This window comes from Magnolia sinica, chromosome 6, assembly GCF_029962835.1.
Source record: "Magnolia sinica isolate HGM2019 chromosome 6, MsV1, whole genome shotgun sequence".
In the NCBI taxonomy this organism is placed as follows: Eukaryota; Viridiplantae; Streptophyta; class Magnoliopsida; order Magnoliales; family Magnoliaceae; genus Magnolia; species Magnolia sinica.
Window position 1 is genome coordinate 102,066,473 of NC_080578.1, and position 17,707 is coordinate 102,084,179.

General features: G+C 38.9%; 2 protein-coding genes across 5 annotated transcripts in view; both read right to left on the bottom strand.

Annotated features, from left to right (window-relative positions):
• Positions 1-298: 298 nt before the first annotated feature.
• Positions 299-17,707, bottom strand: part of LOC131249318 (disease resistance protein At4g27190-like) — an 81,117-nt gene continuing 63,708 nt past the window's right edge. For 2 of the 4 annotated variants that reach the window (XR_009172790.1, XM_058249997.1), the window contains 4 exons: positions 4,587-4,624; positions 4,308-4,496; positions 1,872-2,053; positions 299-1,245 (listed from right to left, as the gene is read on the bottom strand). Coding sequence is in view for 1 of the 4 variants with exons in the window: in XM_058249996.1 (XP_058105979.1) it covers positions 9,024-9,081 (58 nt within the window). In the remaining 3 variants the exon portion in view is untranslated. Of the gene's footprint in view, positions 1,246-1,871; positions 2,054-4,307; positions 4,625-8,857; positions 9,082-17,707 lie in introns of those variants that run through there. The other 2 variants (XR_009172789.1, XM_058249996.1) reach the window with 2 other exon arrangements.
• On the bottom strand, positions 2,918-16,118 carry LOC131249319 (disease resistance protein RFL1-like). The gene is made up of 4 exons (XM_058250002.1): positions 15,939-16,118; positions 9,088-12,045; positions 8,729-8,814; positions 2,918-3,405 (listed from the first exon to the last, which is right to left on the bottom strand). The coding sequence occupies exon 2, from the start codon at positions 11,976-11,978 to the stop codon at positions 9,093-9,095; it is 2,886 nt and encodes a 961-aa protein (XP_058105985.1). The 5' UTR covers positions 11,979-12,045; positions 15,939-16,118; the 3' UTR covers positions 2,918-3,405; positions 8,729-8,814; positions 9,088-9,092.

Here is a 17,707-nt window from a genome sequence, read left to right on the forward strand (position 1 = left end):
TGGGTACTCTTGCAGGGTGTGATAATTGATATGCAAGGAATATGAAATTGATACGCATCTCAAACAGTCATTATATTATACTTGGACATACATAACAACAATTCGAACTGTCATCACACCCATGCTAAAATAATTCCCTTTACCTCACTTCCAACCCAAAAAAGACTAACAGAAAATCCACAAAAGTAAATACATGTATGAACTTTAATGCAGTATCTTTGGTATGGTTTGAGGTTCATCCATAGTCAAGCACTCAAGCAGTATCTCTTTCATCACTTTAATGCAGAACTTTAAGGCATTCCTTTCTGAAGTATCAAATGTCTCCTCAACAGAAGTATCAATTGGCTACATGCATTCCTTTCTGAACACCCTCTTTCTTTGTTCCATTGACTGCTGAAATTTGAATATTTAACGAATTCATGGATTTGTTTCATACTCCTAACTTTTATGGTTGAAGATGCACTGCATTTTACATCCAGTGATTCAGGTACCTGAGAACAAATCTGAGAGGCCTGTAACTGCTCCAAATCTTGTAATACATTGTGGGCTTTCAAGCACTTCGTTTGCAGTTTCTCCAAGTTCTAAAATAGAGCTGATGATGGCGACCAAATCTGTTACAAAATGCTCCTGGTAGCATTTGCTGAATAGCTGCTACATTGCTCTCAATCCAGTTCGACTGTCTGATACATTCCGGGTTTAAAAACAAAGGTTATGACCATCATTTTTTTATTTCTTATAAAATTTTTACAAATTTAGCATATGGAAGAAGTCAACAGGAAAATCCATACAGAGCCTTGTAGTGCCCTTTAACAACTAGCACCATGGATTGGGTAGAGTTCCTAATTGGTGCACATACACATCAGAGCCAGTTGTTAAATGGAACCTTATGGCCGGTGATAAAAATCTTTATATCTAGCCGATGACTTTGTCCATGGAATTGGCTGTCAAATTCTCATAGAAACCTCAAAAGAACAAACTCCTCATCATTTCAAGCCAATCCAAACAAGCATATATAATTTCTTATTATACCTATGTCAAGACAATCCTAGCAAACAGATAATGCGTAAAGGGAGTTAAAAATAAAAAATAAGATAACCCAACTTACCTTCAATGTTTATGACAGAAGGGGAAGGTTTGCGTTGGAGCTTTCCATCCATACCAAAATAAGAAAAGTTAGTTCCCAAAATAGGAAATCTCTCCTTTCCATCCTTTCTTCCACTCTGAAAATCTCTTACCCTCTTCTCACTGTCACAGATAATATACCAAAACCACCATAACCCACAAGCCAGTAATTTCCACATGAAATTCCATACACAAAACCAACGCAAACACAAAAGTAAAAGCCGAATGAGAAACAATTTCAACACGACAAGAAAATCTCCCAACTAAAATTCTCACACTAGAACCACCATTTTCACCATAAATAAAACAAAAAAGAAGAGATTTTTAGCTTATTCATTTAAAAACCCAATAAAAAACAATTTAGCAAAAACTCAGCTGTAAATTTTTTTTTTAAAAAATACCACTGAAATTCCACCCTAATCAAACCACCATTTCACCACCAATTTGATGATTCAAATTTCCCACCTTTTTTTCCATTCAAAATCCTCTTGAGAACAAATCCCACATGCAGAATCATGAAATCTCACCCTACCAAATCACAAAAGTCCCACCTTTATCATACAAGCATCCTCAAAATTCTCCCAAAAACAAAACCCAAAATACCAAATTCAATCCTCCAAGCAAACAAAATTCAAAATGCCAAATTCTTTCCCCAAAAGCAAACAATCTTGAGAAATCATGTCCTTAAAGCTATTAAAGCTACAGTCAGCACAAGGAAGTGAGGAGAAAATATATTTTTTCAAAATTACCTGATTTTATCTTCTCATCAAGAGCCCAATTGGATGTCCTTTGAGCTAGTTCAATCAAGGGTGAATGCTCAGGGCTGAAATAGTGCATGTCTGATTTTCCAAGTAACTTGACACCTTCCTCTCATAATTTGAAAAGAGTAATTCCATTAGCATTTAAAGACTTAGACGTGATCCACTGGTTCCTACAAACAAAACATATAAAAAATAGTAAAAAAAAGAAAGGGATGTTATTGAGTGTTAGTTGAGAAACAATATTAACATCTAATCATAACTTAACTGGAAAAGGGTACCGACAAAGAGAAAAATTCAGTTACCCGGTAAATAGGCATATAGGATACATTAGTTAAATGATAAAGGAGAATACGCTACTGAACTAGATGTTAACAATCACCACAAGAGCTGCCAGTGAATACTTACGCATAACAAATAAAATAAGAAAATAGAGTCCTAGAGTGAAGGGTTATCTTTCTAAACCCAGTAGCATGTTTCCTGTCATACTATACTTACACAAGCGCAAAATAGCGTAGGAAAGGAAAGGTCTTAACCTACGGTTATCATGAATGAGGTTGCCAAAAAGGTCCAAAGCTTGCCAGCAAATAGAAAGAGCCATCGACCTAATCAAGTGCTTAACTCATAGCTACTAAATTCTATTATATAAATCACTCAGCAGCTACAAGTTGGACACCTTATTAGGACACAACCGCTCATTATTTGCCATTAATAACAGACACAAGTTCAATAATATTCACTACAAATTACGAAAATGAGTTCTCTGCATGCTAGAGGCTTCATAATATTCTACAAGTTACAAAATGAAGTTGTCTCCCTTCTATAGGCTTCATACAGAGGGTGTCTGCTTTATTTGATTTCTGTAAAACCTATACACACCAACACGCACATATCGCATTTCAATTCCTCTATGCCATGGGCTTAGATGGACACATAGTTGAACTGAATTGTGAAATTTTATTTTTGCCAAGAGGAAACAACAAAAATTGGTGATGTCTCTTAGAATTTATAACAAGGAACTAGCACACAAATTATGGTTTTTATTCCTTTCAGCTTGAAAGGAATGTCATTGTGATTTGGAGGCCAATCTCTCAATATGGTGCAAAGGGAGGTAACCACAATTCAATCATTTCCACGCTTCTACTCTTGTAGAGTCACTAGAATATTACAATTCAATTTCATATTGCATCCAAACACACCTGAAACAGCCTCAAGCTAGCACAAGTCACAGCCAAACAAAACAAGGGCTTATACCGTCTGCTTGAGCACATGCTCGATTAGGAGAAAGAAAATTAGAAACAGCCCCAAACTCTGATCTCTCTGAGATCCCCCTCCCCAAAACAGGCCTGTAACTGCTACAAATCTCATAAAACATTGTAGCTTCCAAGCACTTTGTTCGCAGGTTCTCTAAGTTCTAAAATAGAACTAATGATGATGCATCCCCATTAAATCTGTTATCAAATGCTGTTGGTAATGCCCTTGGCATTTGCTGAATAGCTACTGCATTGCTCTGAATCCAGTTCAACTGTCTGATACATTCATACTTTAAAAACAAAGGTTATGACCTGTTGTATTTGATGTCTTAAATCTAATCAGATTCTGTGTAGATTTTTCGCGCAACTGTGAAAGTGCGGGATTTGTTTCCGATTTCGTTTATGATTCTTTCCGATTTTGTTTGGGATTCTTTCTAAAACTATATATATGAGTGTAAATTACAGGATTGAGAGGTATTCTAAGGGATTCTAAGGCTTTCTAAAAGGGTTCTAGGGTTTCTAAAAGGGTGGAGCAAGGGAGAGATTTGAAGATTGCTCAAGTCTGGTAAGTCCTTCATCTTTTTCATTTCTGCTTTCATAGTGAAGATCTGTCGCTTTGTGCCGTGGTTTTTTCCCGAAAGGGTTTTCCACGTTAAATCTTTGTGTTATCTTGTGTTTGCTTGGTGCTCTTGGATTGCTATCCTAGATCCATCTTTGTGTGATTCTGCAGTCCAAAACCCAACATGACCATCATTTTTGTTCTTATAAAATGTATGGAAATTTAACGCATGGAAGAAGTCAACAAGAAAATCCATAGAAAGCCTTTTGGTGCCCTTTAACAACGAGCACCATGGATTGGGTAGAGTTCCCAATTTCTTTTTGAGGAGTTATCTATTAGTGCACATACATATCAGATCTACTTGTTAAAGGAACTTGTGTCATGTGAACAGAATCTCTATGTCTAGCCCTGTACTTCTTCCAAAGAATTGGTTGTCAAGCTCTCACAATAACCTGATAAGAACAAAGGAATTGAGGAAAGAATAGACTCCCAAACATTCGAGCTAATCCGAACAAGCATATATAATTCATTGTTAAAGCTATGCCAAGACAAACGTAGCAAACAGATTAATGCATGAAGAGAAGGGAAAAAAAGAAAACAAGATACAAAACTGACCTTCGTAGTTTATTCCAGAAGGAGAAGGCTTGCATTGGACTCTACATCCATACGAAAACCAGCAAACTGACTTTCTAAAATAGGAAATCTCTCCTTTACATCCTCTCTTCCACTCCAAAAACCTCTCACCCTCTTCTCACTGTCAAAGATAATACACCATAATCACCATAGCCCAAACGCCAGCAATTTCTACATGAAATTCCATACACAAAACAACATAAGCACAAAAGTAAAAGCCCAGATGAGAAACAACTGCAACATAACAAGAAAATCTCCCACCTGAAATTCTTGCCCCAGAACCACCATTTCCATGAGAACTAAAGCAAAAAAAGAATAAATTTTTAGCTTCTTCATTCAAAACTCAATAATAAAAAACCACTCAGCAAAAATTAAGCTGCCCCAATTTTTTTTTTTTTAAATAAAAAATCCCAGAAATTCCACCACAATCAGACTACCCTTTTGAAAATTGAAAATTCCAACCTTTTTCCCACTCAAAATTTTCCAAGAATAAAATCCAGATGTAGAAACATGAAATCCCACTCCAAAAGATGACAAAAATCCCACCTTTATCAGACAACCACCTTTAAAAACCTCCCAAAAACAAAACCCAAAATGCCAAATTCAATCCTCTTAAGCAAACAAAACTCCTAATACCAGATTCTTTTTCTCCAAGCAAACGAACTCAAGAAATCTTGTCCTTAAAACTACAATCAACACAAAGAAATCGAGTCCCTTTCGAATGGACTCGGACTAATAGTGACCTGTTACTACTGATGTTAGTGGACCCCAACCTAATGTATGTGTTTTATCCACAACTATCAATCTTTGTGTGGCTCTCTCGATATTTAGATCTACCTCATTTTTTTTGGATGAAGGGCATAAATAAAACACATACGTACTGGTGGGTCAGAGAGCTTTTTCAGCATCCGCACTTCGACTTTGACAGCACACATGGCCAATCAAATCCAGCAGTGCACTGTCTTCTCCGGCAGATCTTGTTGTCAGGAAAACTCGCTAATGTGGGCCCCAGGCAGTGCTCTGTCTTCACCAGCAGATATCTTGTTGTTGCATTTTTCAGGGTGCTTTCATTGTAGCAGGCGATGCTCTGTCTTCTCCCGTAGATCTTCTCCGGCAGATCTTGTTTTGCGCCTGTTTGGGAGCGTGGATTTGTAACACCCTGGATTCGGAACTCCCAGGATTAGAAATCCCCTGTATTTGCAATCCTCCCGGGGTGTTTGGCACTCTGGAGTGTGAATCAACTTTAATCCAAAAATACCTGTCAATGGTATATTTAAGGGATTTGAATTTAATTACTAAATTAACTTTAATGTCTCTAATTAGTGAGATATGTAATTTTTAATACAATGGTTGTGATAAGTCCACTAAAATATATGCTTCAAATTTCGAGTCTCGGATGGGCCACAAGCACAAGTTCATGTCTGAGTGACTAACCAACGATTTTTAATTATTGATTTACATGGACAATGCTTGGACGGTGCTGATCATCATTGGTGAGCCATGTGCCCAATAAAATAATAATATATAGTGACACACATGTTACACCTGCAACTATTGAAATGATTTTAAATATAATTGAAGCTTTCACCATGGATTGCAACCCCCTCAAGGATGGGATTGGAAACTCCTAGATTTGAAACCCCCAGTTACTTTGTGCTGCCGAAAATTCTTGTACAACGTTGATGCCTACTAATATAAATCTAAATGTTCAGTTAAAAAAATTAATAATAATAAAAAATCTAGCAGTGCTGTCTCATCACAGGGATAGGTGGTGTTAGGCCCCTGCACCATGAAGTTATCCTAATGATACGTTGATGTGTTAGGTACAATGGGCCAATATGATGGATGTGTTTTATGTCTGTGCTGTCCAATTTTATTTTTTTTTATTTTTATTTTTTCCAAACGAAGCTGAAAGCTGATCACGACAAACAATGTGGATAATAACACCCACCATTGAAACCTTTTTAGGGCTAATGATAATATTTATTTGTAATACAACCGATTAATAAGTCCTCTAAAGCTTTAATGAAGGGGAAAATAAATATTAGCCTTGTCCAAAAAGTTTTAGTGGTGAGTGTTCAACCATCGCTGTTTTTAATAAAGTGGTCCACTTAAGTCTACCATTTGTTTTATTTTTGAGACCGTGCCTTAAGATGAAGGAGCCAAAAGGGACGGACAGAGCAGCCAAAACATCAACAAGCCACTGCTGAGAGTGGGCGTTGGCAACAAACACTTGATCTGGAAAAGTAGGGAGCAGCTTGGCTGGGTGGCGACCTTGACTGTGGGGCCCACCTTGATGTATGTATTGCATATACATGCTCTGCATCTACCTTTGTGGATCAGTTTCGAATGAGAGCCTAAAAATGAAGCAGATCCAAATCTCAAGTGGACCGCACAGCAGAAATCTAGGATATATATATATATATATATATATATATTCAAAATACCTTCTGAGCTTCATATATTTATATGAAACTTTACAATGGAGCGCTTCTGGCTGCCCCTTGGAAAAAAGGACCAGGGGCAGCCGATCATGAAGAAAGAAAAAAACTATGACAAATCTAGGATTATTGTTTATTAAAAGTTTTTTTGGCTACAAAAATTTTGGATAAGGTTATATTTAAAATAAAAAAATAAAAAATTCATTTGTCCTAATGGCCTTATCAACAACTTCCATGGCAAGTAAACATGGGTAACGTTTGACCAGTACTATGTGCAGTAGAAATATTTTAACGGTGAACATTCAATCACCGCTGTTGGCTATGATGTGGTCCACCTAAGATATAGATATGTTTCCATTTCGGTATCATGCCCTAAAATGAGCTATAAAAATGGATTGATAGCATGGATATATAATACATACGACAAAGTGGGCCCTGAGTCCTCCTGCAAAAGTGAACGGTGAGGAGTGCTTCTACAGGGAATTCGGATTGGATACTGAGTTACTCAGTACGCTTTTACATTACTCAGTAAACTCAGTTGGCCCCCTCCTGTGAATGTATGTGGTTTATCCATACTGTCCATCCATTTTTCCTGTTAGGGGTTGATCCAAAAATTAAAGTAAATCCAAAGATCAAGTGGACCATGCCACAGGAAGCAGTGTGGAATAATGATTTACACTGTTGAAACTTTTCTAGGGCATGAAATGCTGATTTACACCGTTGAAACCTTTCTAGGGCCCATGGTAATGTTTATTTGTCATCCAACCTGTTAATAAGATCACAAAGACATGGATGAAGAGAAAACACAAACATCATCATGATCCAAAACTTCTGTGGCCTCCAAGAATTTTTCAATGGTAGAGGTTCAATCACATTGTTTCCTATAGTGTGGTACATTTGATCTATGGATATGATTCAGTTTTGGGTTCAAGTACTAAAATTATATGTTAGCACAGATGAATCAGAGTGCATAAAATAAATAAATAACGGTGGACCCCACAGAGTTTATGTACACTAAGGATGCCGAGTCACTCGGTACGCAATCCACTTCTTTCGTAGGACGCGGATTAGGTTGAGTAGCGAGATCGCTACTGAAGTGACGTCACCAAGTTACGTGGGTCCCACCATGATGAATGTGTTATATCCACACGGTCCATCCATTTGGAGAGATCATGTTAGGACATGAGTCAAATAATTAGGCAGATAAAAATCTGTAATCGACCCCACTACAGAAAACGGTGGAGAAAGTGACATCCACCGTTGAAACCTTCCTAAGGTCCACTGTGATGTTTATTTGAGATCCAACCCCTTAATAAGTTAAAAAAGACATAATAAAAGTGAAAAAAAAAAAAATCTACTTGATCGAAAACTTTTGTGGCTCGTAAAAGTTTTTAAGGGCCTGTTTGGCCGGGCAGATTGGATGGGAGTGGAAGTGATTAGAAGGGATTGAAAGATAGATCCCGGATTGGCCAGGCATGCCAAACAGAGACGGGATCCTGATCCCGGGATATATCAATCCCCTGGATCTTAAGACAATCCACTGACATCACCATCATTACCTTTAAATCCCATCCAATCCACCTTAATCCGTTCAAAATTGCCCGGCGTGCCAAACAGACAGGATATTACAATCCCATGATATAGCAATCCCATAGATCTTGCACCAATCCACAAACCATCTATCATTACCTTGAAATATGTGCAATCCACTCTAATACCATCCAATCTACCTGGCCAAACAGGCCCTAATGGTGGGCGTCACTCTCTTTACTGCTTTCTGTGGTGGGGTCCACTGGAGCTTTGAATCTTAGTCATTCTCTGGCTCACGCCATAAAATGTTCTCTCCAAATTGTACGGTGTGGATAGGGCCCACCTAAGTAAGTGGGCGTGACTGCCAATAAAGGCAATAATAAACACAGCAATAACTGCAAAATAAATATAAAACAGATATTTACAAATTACCTTCTCAAGAGTTTGGCGGCATTGTAATATCTCGAGAGATTGTAGAGCTTAATGATGTTCTCGCAGTGTTATTCAGGAAAATATTCCTGAAAATGAAATATTAAAAAACAGTTACTATAAACTAATAAATAATTAGAACTTTAACTATGCCAGCATAAAAGAAATTCCTTTATAGTAATAAATTTTGCCATATAACTTGAAAAAATTAAAATATTTTAAGATTTTGAAAATCCCACACCATTATCATATATAATAATATCGCATTATCAATTTCCCATGAAAGTATCGTGAGATTTTAAAAATTCAGATGATATTTGTCACAAATTAAAACATGAGTTAATGAAAGAAATCTACTTCACCTTTTCTATGAGGAAGATACTTCGTAAATTCTGGAGCAGAGGGACTTGGCGTTCTCGTCTTCCCACTCTAATCCTTCCCACCATTCTCTCTCGCCTTGTATTTTTCCTTTTATTTCCAGGATGCTTGAGGAGAAGAGGGGGAGCTTCTTCAACTTAGGACACGAACTTACTCTCATCTCTTCTAAAGATTTAAAAGTAAGTCGCTGGCCACAAATGCTTACTAATTTGGATAAGCCTCCTAAAGATAGGAAGCATAATCTTGGGAATGAATTATGAGGAAGCATGTCGCCTTCTATAATCTCCTCCATTTCGGAACAATCCCATACAAAAAGCTCTTGTAATTGATGTAGATATTCTACCATATTAGAAGAGAAGAGACACCTTAACTTGTGACAATCGTTAAGTTGTATAGTTCTTACGTTTTGAAGGCGCGTGTTAGGCTGAGACGCTACACCATCGAATACCTTCTCCAAGTTTGGCAAACCACGGAGATACAACCTCTCTAAACATTGGAATGCATCATCTCCAACCTCTCTCCAGTCTATAATGCATTCCACTCCACTGAATTGTAGGACATCGAGTATTATTAAGTTCTTTGAATCGCCTAGTATCTGAGAAAGACTCGTTAGACCTTTGCAATTTATTAACCACAAAGTGGTTGCATATTTTATCAACCCCTCAATCCCACATGGGAAATTGTCACATCCCGAAATGATTATATCCCTATAAGGATCACCCCGCGAGGCATCAGACTCTTGATAGTCAACACAAACATGGAATCTTCTCAAACCTGAAAACCATCGGTGGAACATATCATCTGCGATGAAGCCATTAAGATTGGACAGTTGGATTCTTAAAGAAGTCAGCCGTGTCATGGTCGCAGCCTTACTGAAAGTAGCTCCATCCACGTGTTTCAACCCCGTCATTCTTAGATCCTCCAGACTAGGTAGCCCGAATATCATATCCCAGGGAATATTTGGGATGAGATCCCTCATAAATGATAGATCCAGCCACCTAAGTTTAACCAAGCTTGCAATGCCTTGAGGCAAGCTTTTTAAACCAGATCCAGAGAGATCAAGAAGTTGGAGTTCCTCCAGCTTTCCCAATTGTGACACCTCCACTAGATGTCTGCAGCCACTTAGAATGAGCGCACGTAGATTCGTTAAAAGCGATAACGATGCTGGGAGAGATTCAATGCAAGTATTGCTTAGATCGAGGATCTGAAGATTCGGCATGAACTCGAAGAAACCACTGTGAATGGTACGTAATTGATTGTTGTCATTGAGGAACAAGGAGACCAAGTTAGGGCAATCGGGTGTAATTCGGAGATGTTCTATTTTGTTGCGCATCAATGAAATCCTCCCCATCTCTCGCCACAATTTCTCTTCTGGTGGCTGCACTAATCCCTCCCCGGCTTTTGCAAGGAATTTTAAGCCTTTGCTGGATGACGATGACGATGGTGAAGTGATCCATATAGCCAAGTCGCGGAGCAAATCATGCATCTTAACATATCTATAGTTCCACCCTTGCTCTAAGAGGCATGCGTCCTTGATTCTTTCAAGGATTTTATACACCTTGTTTGATGCTTCTTCCAAGTTATTCACATTTTCTATGAATCCTTCCTCCATGGCCCAATATCTTACTAGCTTATCTATGTTTATAACATAATCTTCCGGAAATAATGAACAATACAGAAAACATAATTTGCTCTCTTCATTTTCTAGGCAATCATAGCTAAATTTTAAAGGAAGAAAAACTTCAGGCTCCATACCTGGAACCTCATCAGGTAATGATCTTTTCAATGCCCATAATGCATGCTCCCATAGCTCTTTCTTATCCTTGCCGTACATAGCCTGTCCCACTGTCTTAATTGCAAGTGGTAATCCGCTGCACTGTTCCACGACTTTCTCTGCCACCGGTCGAATCTCTGATGATAGAACCACATCCCCACATCTTTCATAGAACAAATTCCGTGCTTCCTCACATGTAAGAGTCTTGACTCTAATCTGCTTATCGGCCCCCATCTTATTACATACTTCAATGGATCGGGTCGTTATCGCGATCTTGCATCTGTTTTGCTTGTCTGGCTTTGGAATTCCAACTTTAACCAAGCTAAATGATTCCCATAGATCATCTAAGATGAGCAGATACCTAAGATTCTTCAACCGAGTAAACAACTTGTCCCCCTTATCTTCATTTCCGTCGAATTTCATACCCAATCTGTTTCCAATCTCCTCTTGGATTAATCCCAAGTTGAGATCCTTGGACACAGTTATCCAAATCACGACATCAAAGTCACGGGTTTTGGTGCACCTATTGTTTATTTCTTTCATGAGAGTGGTTTTTCCTATTCCACCCATCCCACAAATACCTATGATTCCACTCCTTTCCTCGTTTAAGCATTGCCATATCTCCTCCAAGGTTCGCTCAGACGTGCTTTGTTGTCCTCGTGGTAGTGATGTTTGCTTTTCCAACACCCTTGGATGTCGACTGCTCTCAGCCACCTCATGGAAGACCCCTTTTACTTTGAGTTTTTTGTTGAGCTTTTTGATGTCTTCGAGCTTTTCAACGACCCTTTTTCCCAATGTATAACGAGACCAGTGATAGGTGCATATTCTCCTTCGTTCCAGCTCCAATCTTATTGAATCAACTTCGTTTTCGGTATTTCTGACTTCCGTGAACCAATTCTCCACAAGGGCTTTCTGTCTCTTTCCGACTGGTATAGCATTGTCGACTTCTGCTTGAATATCATCATGCTTGCGTTTTAGCTTTTCCGTTTTCCTTTTCAGAGTCTCTACATTGTTGTTGAGGTCTTTGAAATAACCGATGTGCCGAGAAATAGGAGCCCAGAAGAAGAGAATGATTTCCACAATTGGACCCAACAAGTCCATTCTAGATAGATGGATGGATGGGAGATAACGGTGCTTTTGAAAGCAGCAGAGGAATGAAATGAAATTACTGTTGGAAGAAAATATGTATATATAACACCTTTGAGAAGCTAAGGAAGAGCACCGTTAACAAAAAAACATTTCTTTTTTAAAAAGCAAAAGATAATTAAAGACGACGAGGCTGTCACAGTATAAATGCATTCCAAAGATAAGCTTGTCGAAATTAACGTGTGGGGCCACCTTGTTCTGATGTTTTAATCGGAAGCCGATTGCGTACTTTTGTAACTCAGTGCGCTAAGCGTGCTGAGTAAACTCCGTGGGGCCATCGTCATTCATGCATTATATCAATTCCGTCCATCTGTTTTATCATATAATTTTAGGTCTAAACCAAAAACAAAGCATTTACAAAGCTCAGGTGGACCACACCACAGGAAACAATGTGAATTGAACGTCTACGATTGAAAAGTTCTCGGGGGCCACAGAAGTTTTATATCAACATGATATTATTTCTTTCCCTTCATCCATGTCTGTGTGATCTTATGAACAGTTTGGATGACAAATAAACATCGCTGGGGCCTTAGAAAGGTTTCAACGGTGGAAATCAATACTTACACTGTTTCGTGTGGTACGGTCCACTTGAGCATTGGATATGTTTTAATTTTGTGCTCAACCCCTAAAATGATATGGAAAAACGGATGGACGGAATGGATAAACTACATGCATTCAATCTGGGCCCAACAGAGTTTACTCAGTACCAATAATAGCGCACTGAGTAACTCAGTACGCAATCCGAGCTTTAATCACGTGCAATCTACCCATCACTTGCGGCCCCTCCTATTCTCGTTCTTTCCAGTGGGCACGGCTTTCGGTGGATCCCTGACTGTGGGGCCCACCTTGATGTATATGCCTTACATCCAAGCTGTCCATCCGTTTTGAAAGCGTATTTTAGAGCATGATTGAAAAAGAGAAGCAGATTCAAATCTTAGGTGGACTACAAACGGTGGTGATCGAACACCTATCAGCAAAAACTTCTCGGGGGCATATCAGAATGTTTATTTGCCGTCCAACCTATTGATAAGGTCACAGATACCTGGACGAAGGAACTACACAAATAGCAGCTTGATCCAAAACTTTTGTGGCTCACAAGAAATTTTTAATGGTCAATCAACACTATTCCCTGTGTTTTGGTCCACCTGAAAGTTAAAACTTCTTATTTTTGAAATAATGACTGAAAATGACCTTTCAAAACGGATGGACGGCGTGGATGTAAGGCACATACATCAAAGTGGCCCTCACAGTAAAGAATCCACCGAAGCTGCGCGGTTCCACATCTTGGTCGGCTCTGCCCTCGCTAATCGGAAGTTCATGTGGCCGGAAGCTGAGTGGGACTCAATCAAGATGTTAGTGAGAAATCTGCACGGTCCATCAGTTTTTCCAAATAGACATAATTCCAAAATTGAGTCAGATCTGAAGTTCAACTGGAACACACTACAGAAAATAGTTAGGATGGAACGCTACTGTAAGAACTTTTACGGAAACGCAGAAGTTTTGGATCAAGCTAATATTTGTGTTTTCACTTCATCCACCCTAAGAACAGTTGGGATGGCATATAAACATAGTGGTGGGCCACAACGATTTCAATAGTAGGCAATTCCATCTCCACTGTTTCCTGTAGTGTGGTCTCTTTAACTTATTTGGAACATGTACTAATATGGGCGGAGAAACTGATGCACGGGTTGGATTTCTCAAAAAAATCTTGCTGAGCCCTAAGTAGCTTCCCACCACAGAAACTTCCGATGGAGGGGGCACAGGCAACTCGCGTCCCCAAAGCTCAGTTTGGTCTCTAATTTAGGTGGCTTTATGCAATGTAATTATGCTTAAAACCTCTAAAATCGTGTTGCAGCCCACCTATATAAGTTTCAAATAGTCATTTTTTAAGGGTCTGATCATTGTTGGATGCATCTTTTGAATGGATTAGATGACACATATCAAAAGTGGTAGGCCCACGTACAATCTGAAAAGTTTTATTCCCATTCCAACTATTCCTGTTCTGTTTCCTACCTGGTTGTCCGATCAGTCATATTTTCTACGGAGAAAATTAAGTGTCTCACGTGATGAATGGATTAGATGTGATTAAAACGTCATGATGGCCGTTTAAGGATCTCAAAGATTGTTTGTATTGGATCCAGGCGCAGGACAATTGTAAGCGGCGTAATTTGTCCACTTGTCCTGGAAACGGATTGGCTACTCCACTGAGCCAATGGCTGGTGGTCGGTGATCTGTCGGCCAACATGATGTATGTGTTTCATCCATGCCGTCCATCTATTTTTCTAGATCATTTTATGGTATGAGTCCCAAAATAAGATATGTCCCAATCTCAAGTGGAGCACATTACAGGAAATAGTTTTTAATGAAAGTCAACCATTAAAAACTTTTTTGGGGCCATAAAAGTTTCGGATCAGGCTGATCCTTTTTTGTTTTTGTTTTCCCTTCGTGTGGGTCTGTATGACTTAATTAACAGACTGGATGTCAGATAAACATTACAATAGACTTTTTTTTTTCACTAACCATGCAGCATGTAGGAAAAACATGCATTAGATTCTCTGTTTATGTCCATGCCTCAAATTTTCAATGAATGCAACAACTGACGCAGGAAAGGATGGACAATGTCGATGATCATCTTCCTTAGGAAAACCATTCCGAATCCACATAGCTTATCTAGGAAATTCCACGAATGCATTAAGGATGAAAATAGAAATAATTTTAAATAATTCAAAATAAATTGATTGATGATAAAAAAAAAATAAAATGAAATTACAATCCTTTAAATAGTGAACTCAAACTTTGGACTGAGTTTCACACTTAAACTCCCTAAAAAGGTAACTTACTATAAATAACAAACTTATTATTCATAAACGGTCATGATTCCTATTAGACTTCATAGCTTTTGGCCAAAAATAGTAAGTGTCCAATTTGGCCTAACCACATTAATCTCCTAATTTTTATAAGCCCTTCTCATATTGGGCACGACTCCTAAAACTCAAAGGATCAAAAGTTATAATCGAATTAAAGCTTACTATTTATAGTAAAAATAGAGATAAAATGTACTTCAGACCATTGATCTATGGAATCTTGCAAATCTGGCATAGCCAACTTGGCATAGTGGGGTTGGTTGGCTAAAGTAGCTTCTCATACCCCAAATCATATATGATATGTCCGAAAACTTATTTCAGTCTGCGAGATACGACTAATTCACAGTTCCAACAATCACGATCACTTCCACCTCCTATTGGGCCTTCTTTTGTTCATCTTTGCCATGAAAGTGTCAGTGACCCCCTCTACATCAACAATTCGTGCTGATTCAAAAGCTAGGTGGGCCACTTAATGGCAATAGAATAAAATCATGTATAAAATTTTTAAATTCACCATGGTTTGGTACAGCGCATATGAGTTCCTTCATCTTGGTGGGACACTTCAAATGGATGAATTGGATGAGATATACACATCATAATGGACATCACATGCACTTTAAAGGTTTTTAGGTTGGCGTCCCAATCCAAACGGATTCTGCTTGATCTTTAGATCGGCTAGGTGTTTAGGCTTGTGTCCAAATATGGGGTGGGACACCTGATGGACAGGATGAATGATCTCATGTACACAAGTCATTCCCTCCATCAATGCACAAGTCAAGCCACCTATGCTTACGCTGGTTATACTGGGAAAATTTTGTTTACATGAAATCTGCTTTATTCATTAGATGCACCGTTCATGCTTTGGCCTTATTCTGAAAAAATCAAGCAGATTCAATACATATAGGTGCATCACTGTTAAAGTTTTTAGAAACATAATGGAAAGTAAAATTTCTTACAAGTGTAGATTAATTAATTAAGCACTATGAATCACCGTTACATATTATTAAGTTTCTACAATGAGCTAAAGCAGAGATTTTAGATATGACCATACCTTTTAATTGTTGCTATCGAATATTATTGGATTGCCGATGCGGTACTCTTTAAAGTATGAATTTCTCTCTGAGATCAATTGCAGATGATGAGAGGAGAAAAGCCTATACGCAAAGCCCTAGAGTGAAACTCCAGCCACATGCAGAGAAACACTAGGCGCACACGTTCGGAGTTGTGATGGATGGATGGATGCGCAGATTAAGGGCGTTTTTGAAGGTTTCAGAGGATTGAACTGAAAGTACCAGTGGGAAGTAAGGCTGTGAAAAATCTATGTATAGGACTTCAACTGTAAGAAGCTGAGGAATGGAAGAGAAACAGTTCCTCTGATAAGCCAGGGGCAAGCAAAAAGGCAAAATATTACAATCCACTAAGATAAGCTTTTATAAAGTTTGATGTGTGGGGCCCACCATGATGCGGTGTTTTAATCGTGTCCAATCTATCCATCATGTGTGGCCCCGCGTTTTCTCCTCGGAAACCAAAGTGCAGCTAGGACGCGAGTTTCGTTTGCCTCCTGCCCATAGCAGGAAGCGGATTGGCTAGTGTACCTCACACCAGCTTTGTACCTGCTGTATTAACGTCATGATAATGAGGTATGTGTTATATCCAAACTGTCCATCCATTTGGTCGTGCTCGTTATAAGGCTTGAGATAAAAAATAAGATAGATCTAACTATCAAGTGGGCCACACTGCAAAAAGGAGTGGGAGATTGAACGTCTACCATCGAAACCCTTTTTGGGGTCACAGAAGTTTTAGATCAATATGAAATTTTTTTTCCTCTTAATTCAGGTCTTTGTGACCTTATGAAGAGTTTTGATGGAAAATAAACGTTATGGTGGGCCCTACTAATTGTTTAACGGTGAAAATCATTATCTCCTTTGCTATTTGTCTTGTGGTCCAGATGATCTTTGGATATGATTCATTTTTTTCATAATGCTCTAAAATGATCTCTAAAAATAGATCAATGGTGTAGATATAATAAATACATCACTATGGGTCCATGTAACTTTAATTTCCTTTGAACCGTTGGTACAACTCAGAGCCCGAAGAGCGTCGGTGCTCGTCTTCGAGCGACACCTACCTACAGCAGCTATATAGCTGGTGTGGTACACCAGCCGAGCCGCTTCCCCATAGCAAGTTCCTTACGTTGGAAGCTACATGGGGCCCACTGAGATATCGGTGAGAAATTCGGACGCGGATTGCATCCTACCCCACCCGGACGGTAACCTGTCTGGGTGGCACTCTGTGGGGCCCACCGTGATGTAAGTATCTTATCCATGCCGTTCATCGTTTCTCTCAGATCATCTTAAGGTATGAGAGAAAATTTGAGGCATGTACAGGGCTTAAGTGGACCACAAAATGGGGATTGAACATCCACCATTAAAAACTTCTTGGGAGCCGGAGAAGTTTAGGATCAAGCTGATATTTATTTTTTCACTTCATCCACACACCTACATGGCCTTATGAATAGGTTGGATGGTTATAAAAAAAAAAACATTATCATTGCAGCTCCCAGGAAGTTTTTAATGGTGGCTGTCATTATCATTACAGCTTCCTTTGGTGCGGTCCACTGGAGCTGTGGACCTGCTTCATTTTTAGGATTATATCTTAAAATGATCTGAGAAATGGGATGAACGGTATTGATAAAACACTTATATCACGTTGGGCCCCACAGAGCCCTGCCCGGATGGATTACCGTCTGGGGGTAGGACGCAATCCGTGTCTGAGAAATTCACCTATAGCTAAGTGGGGCCCACTGAGATGTTGGTGAGA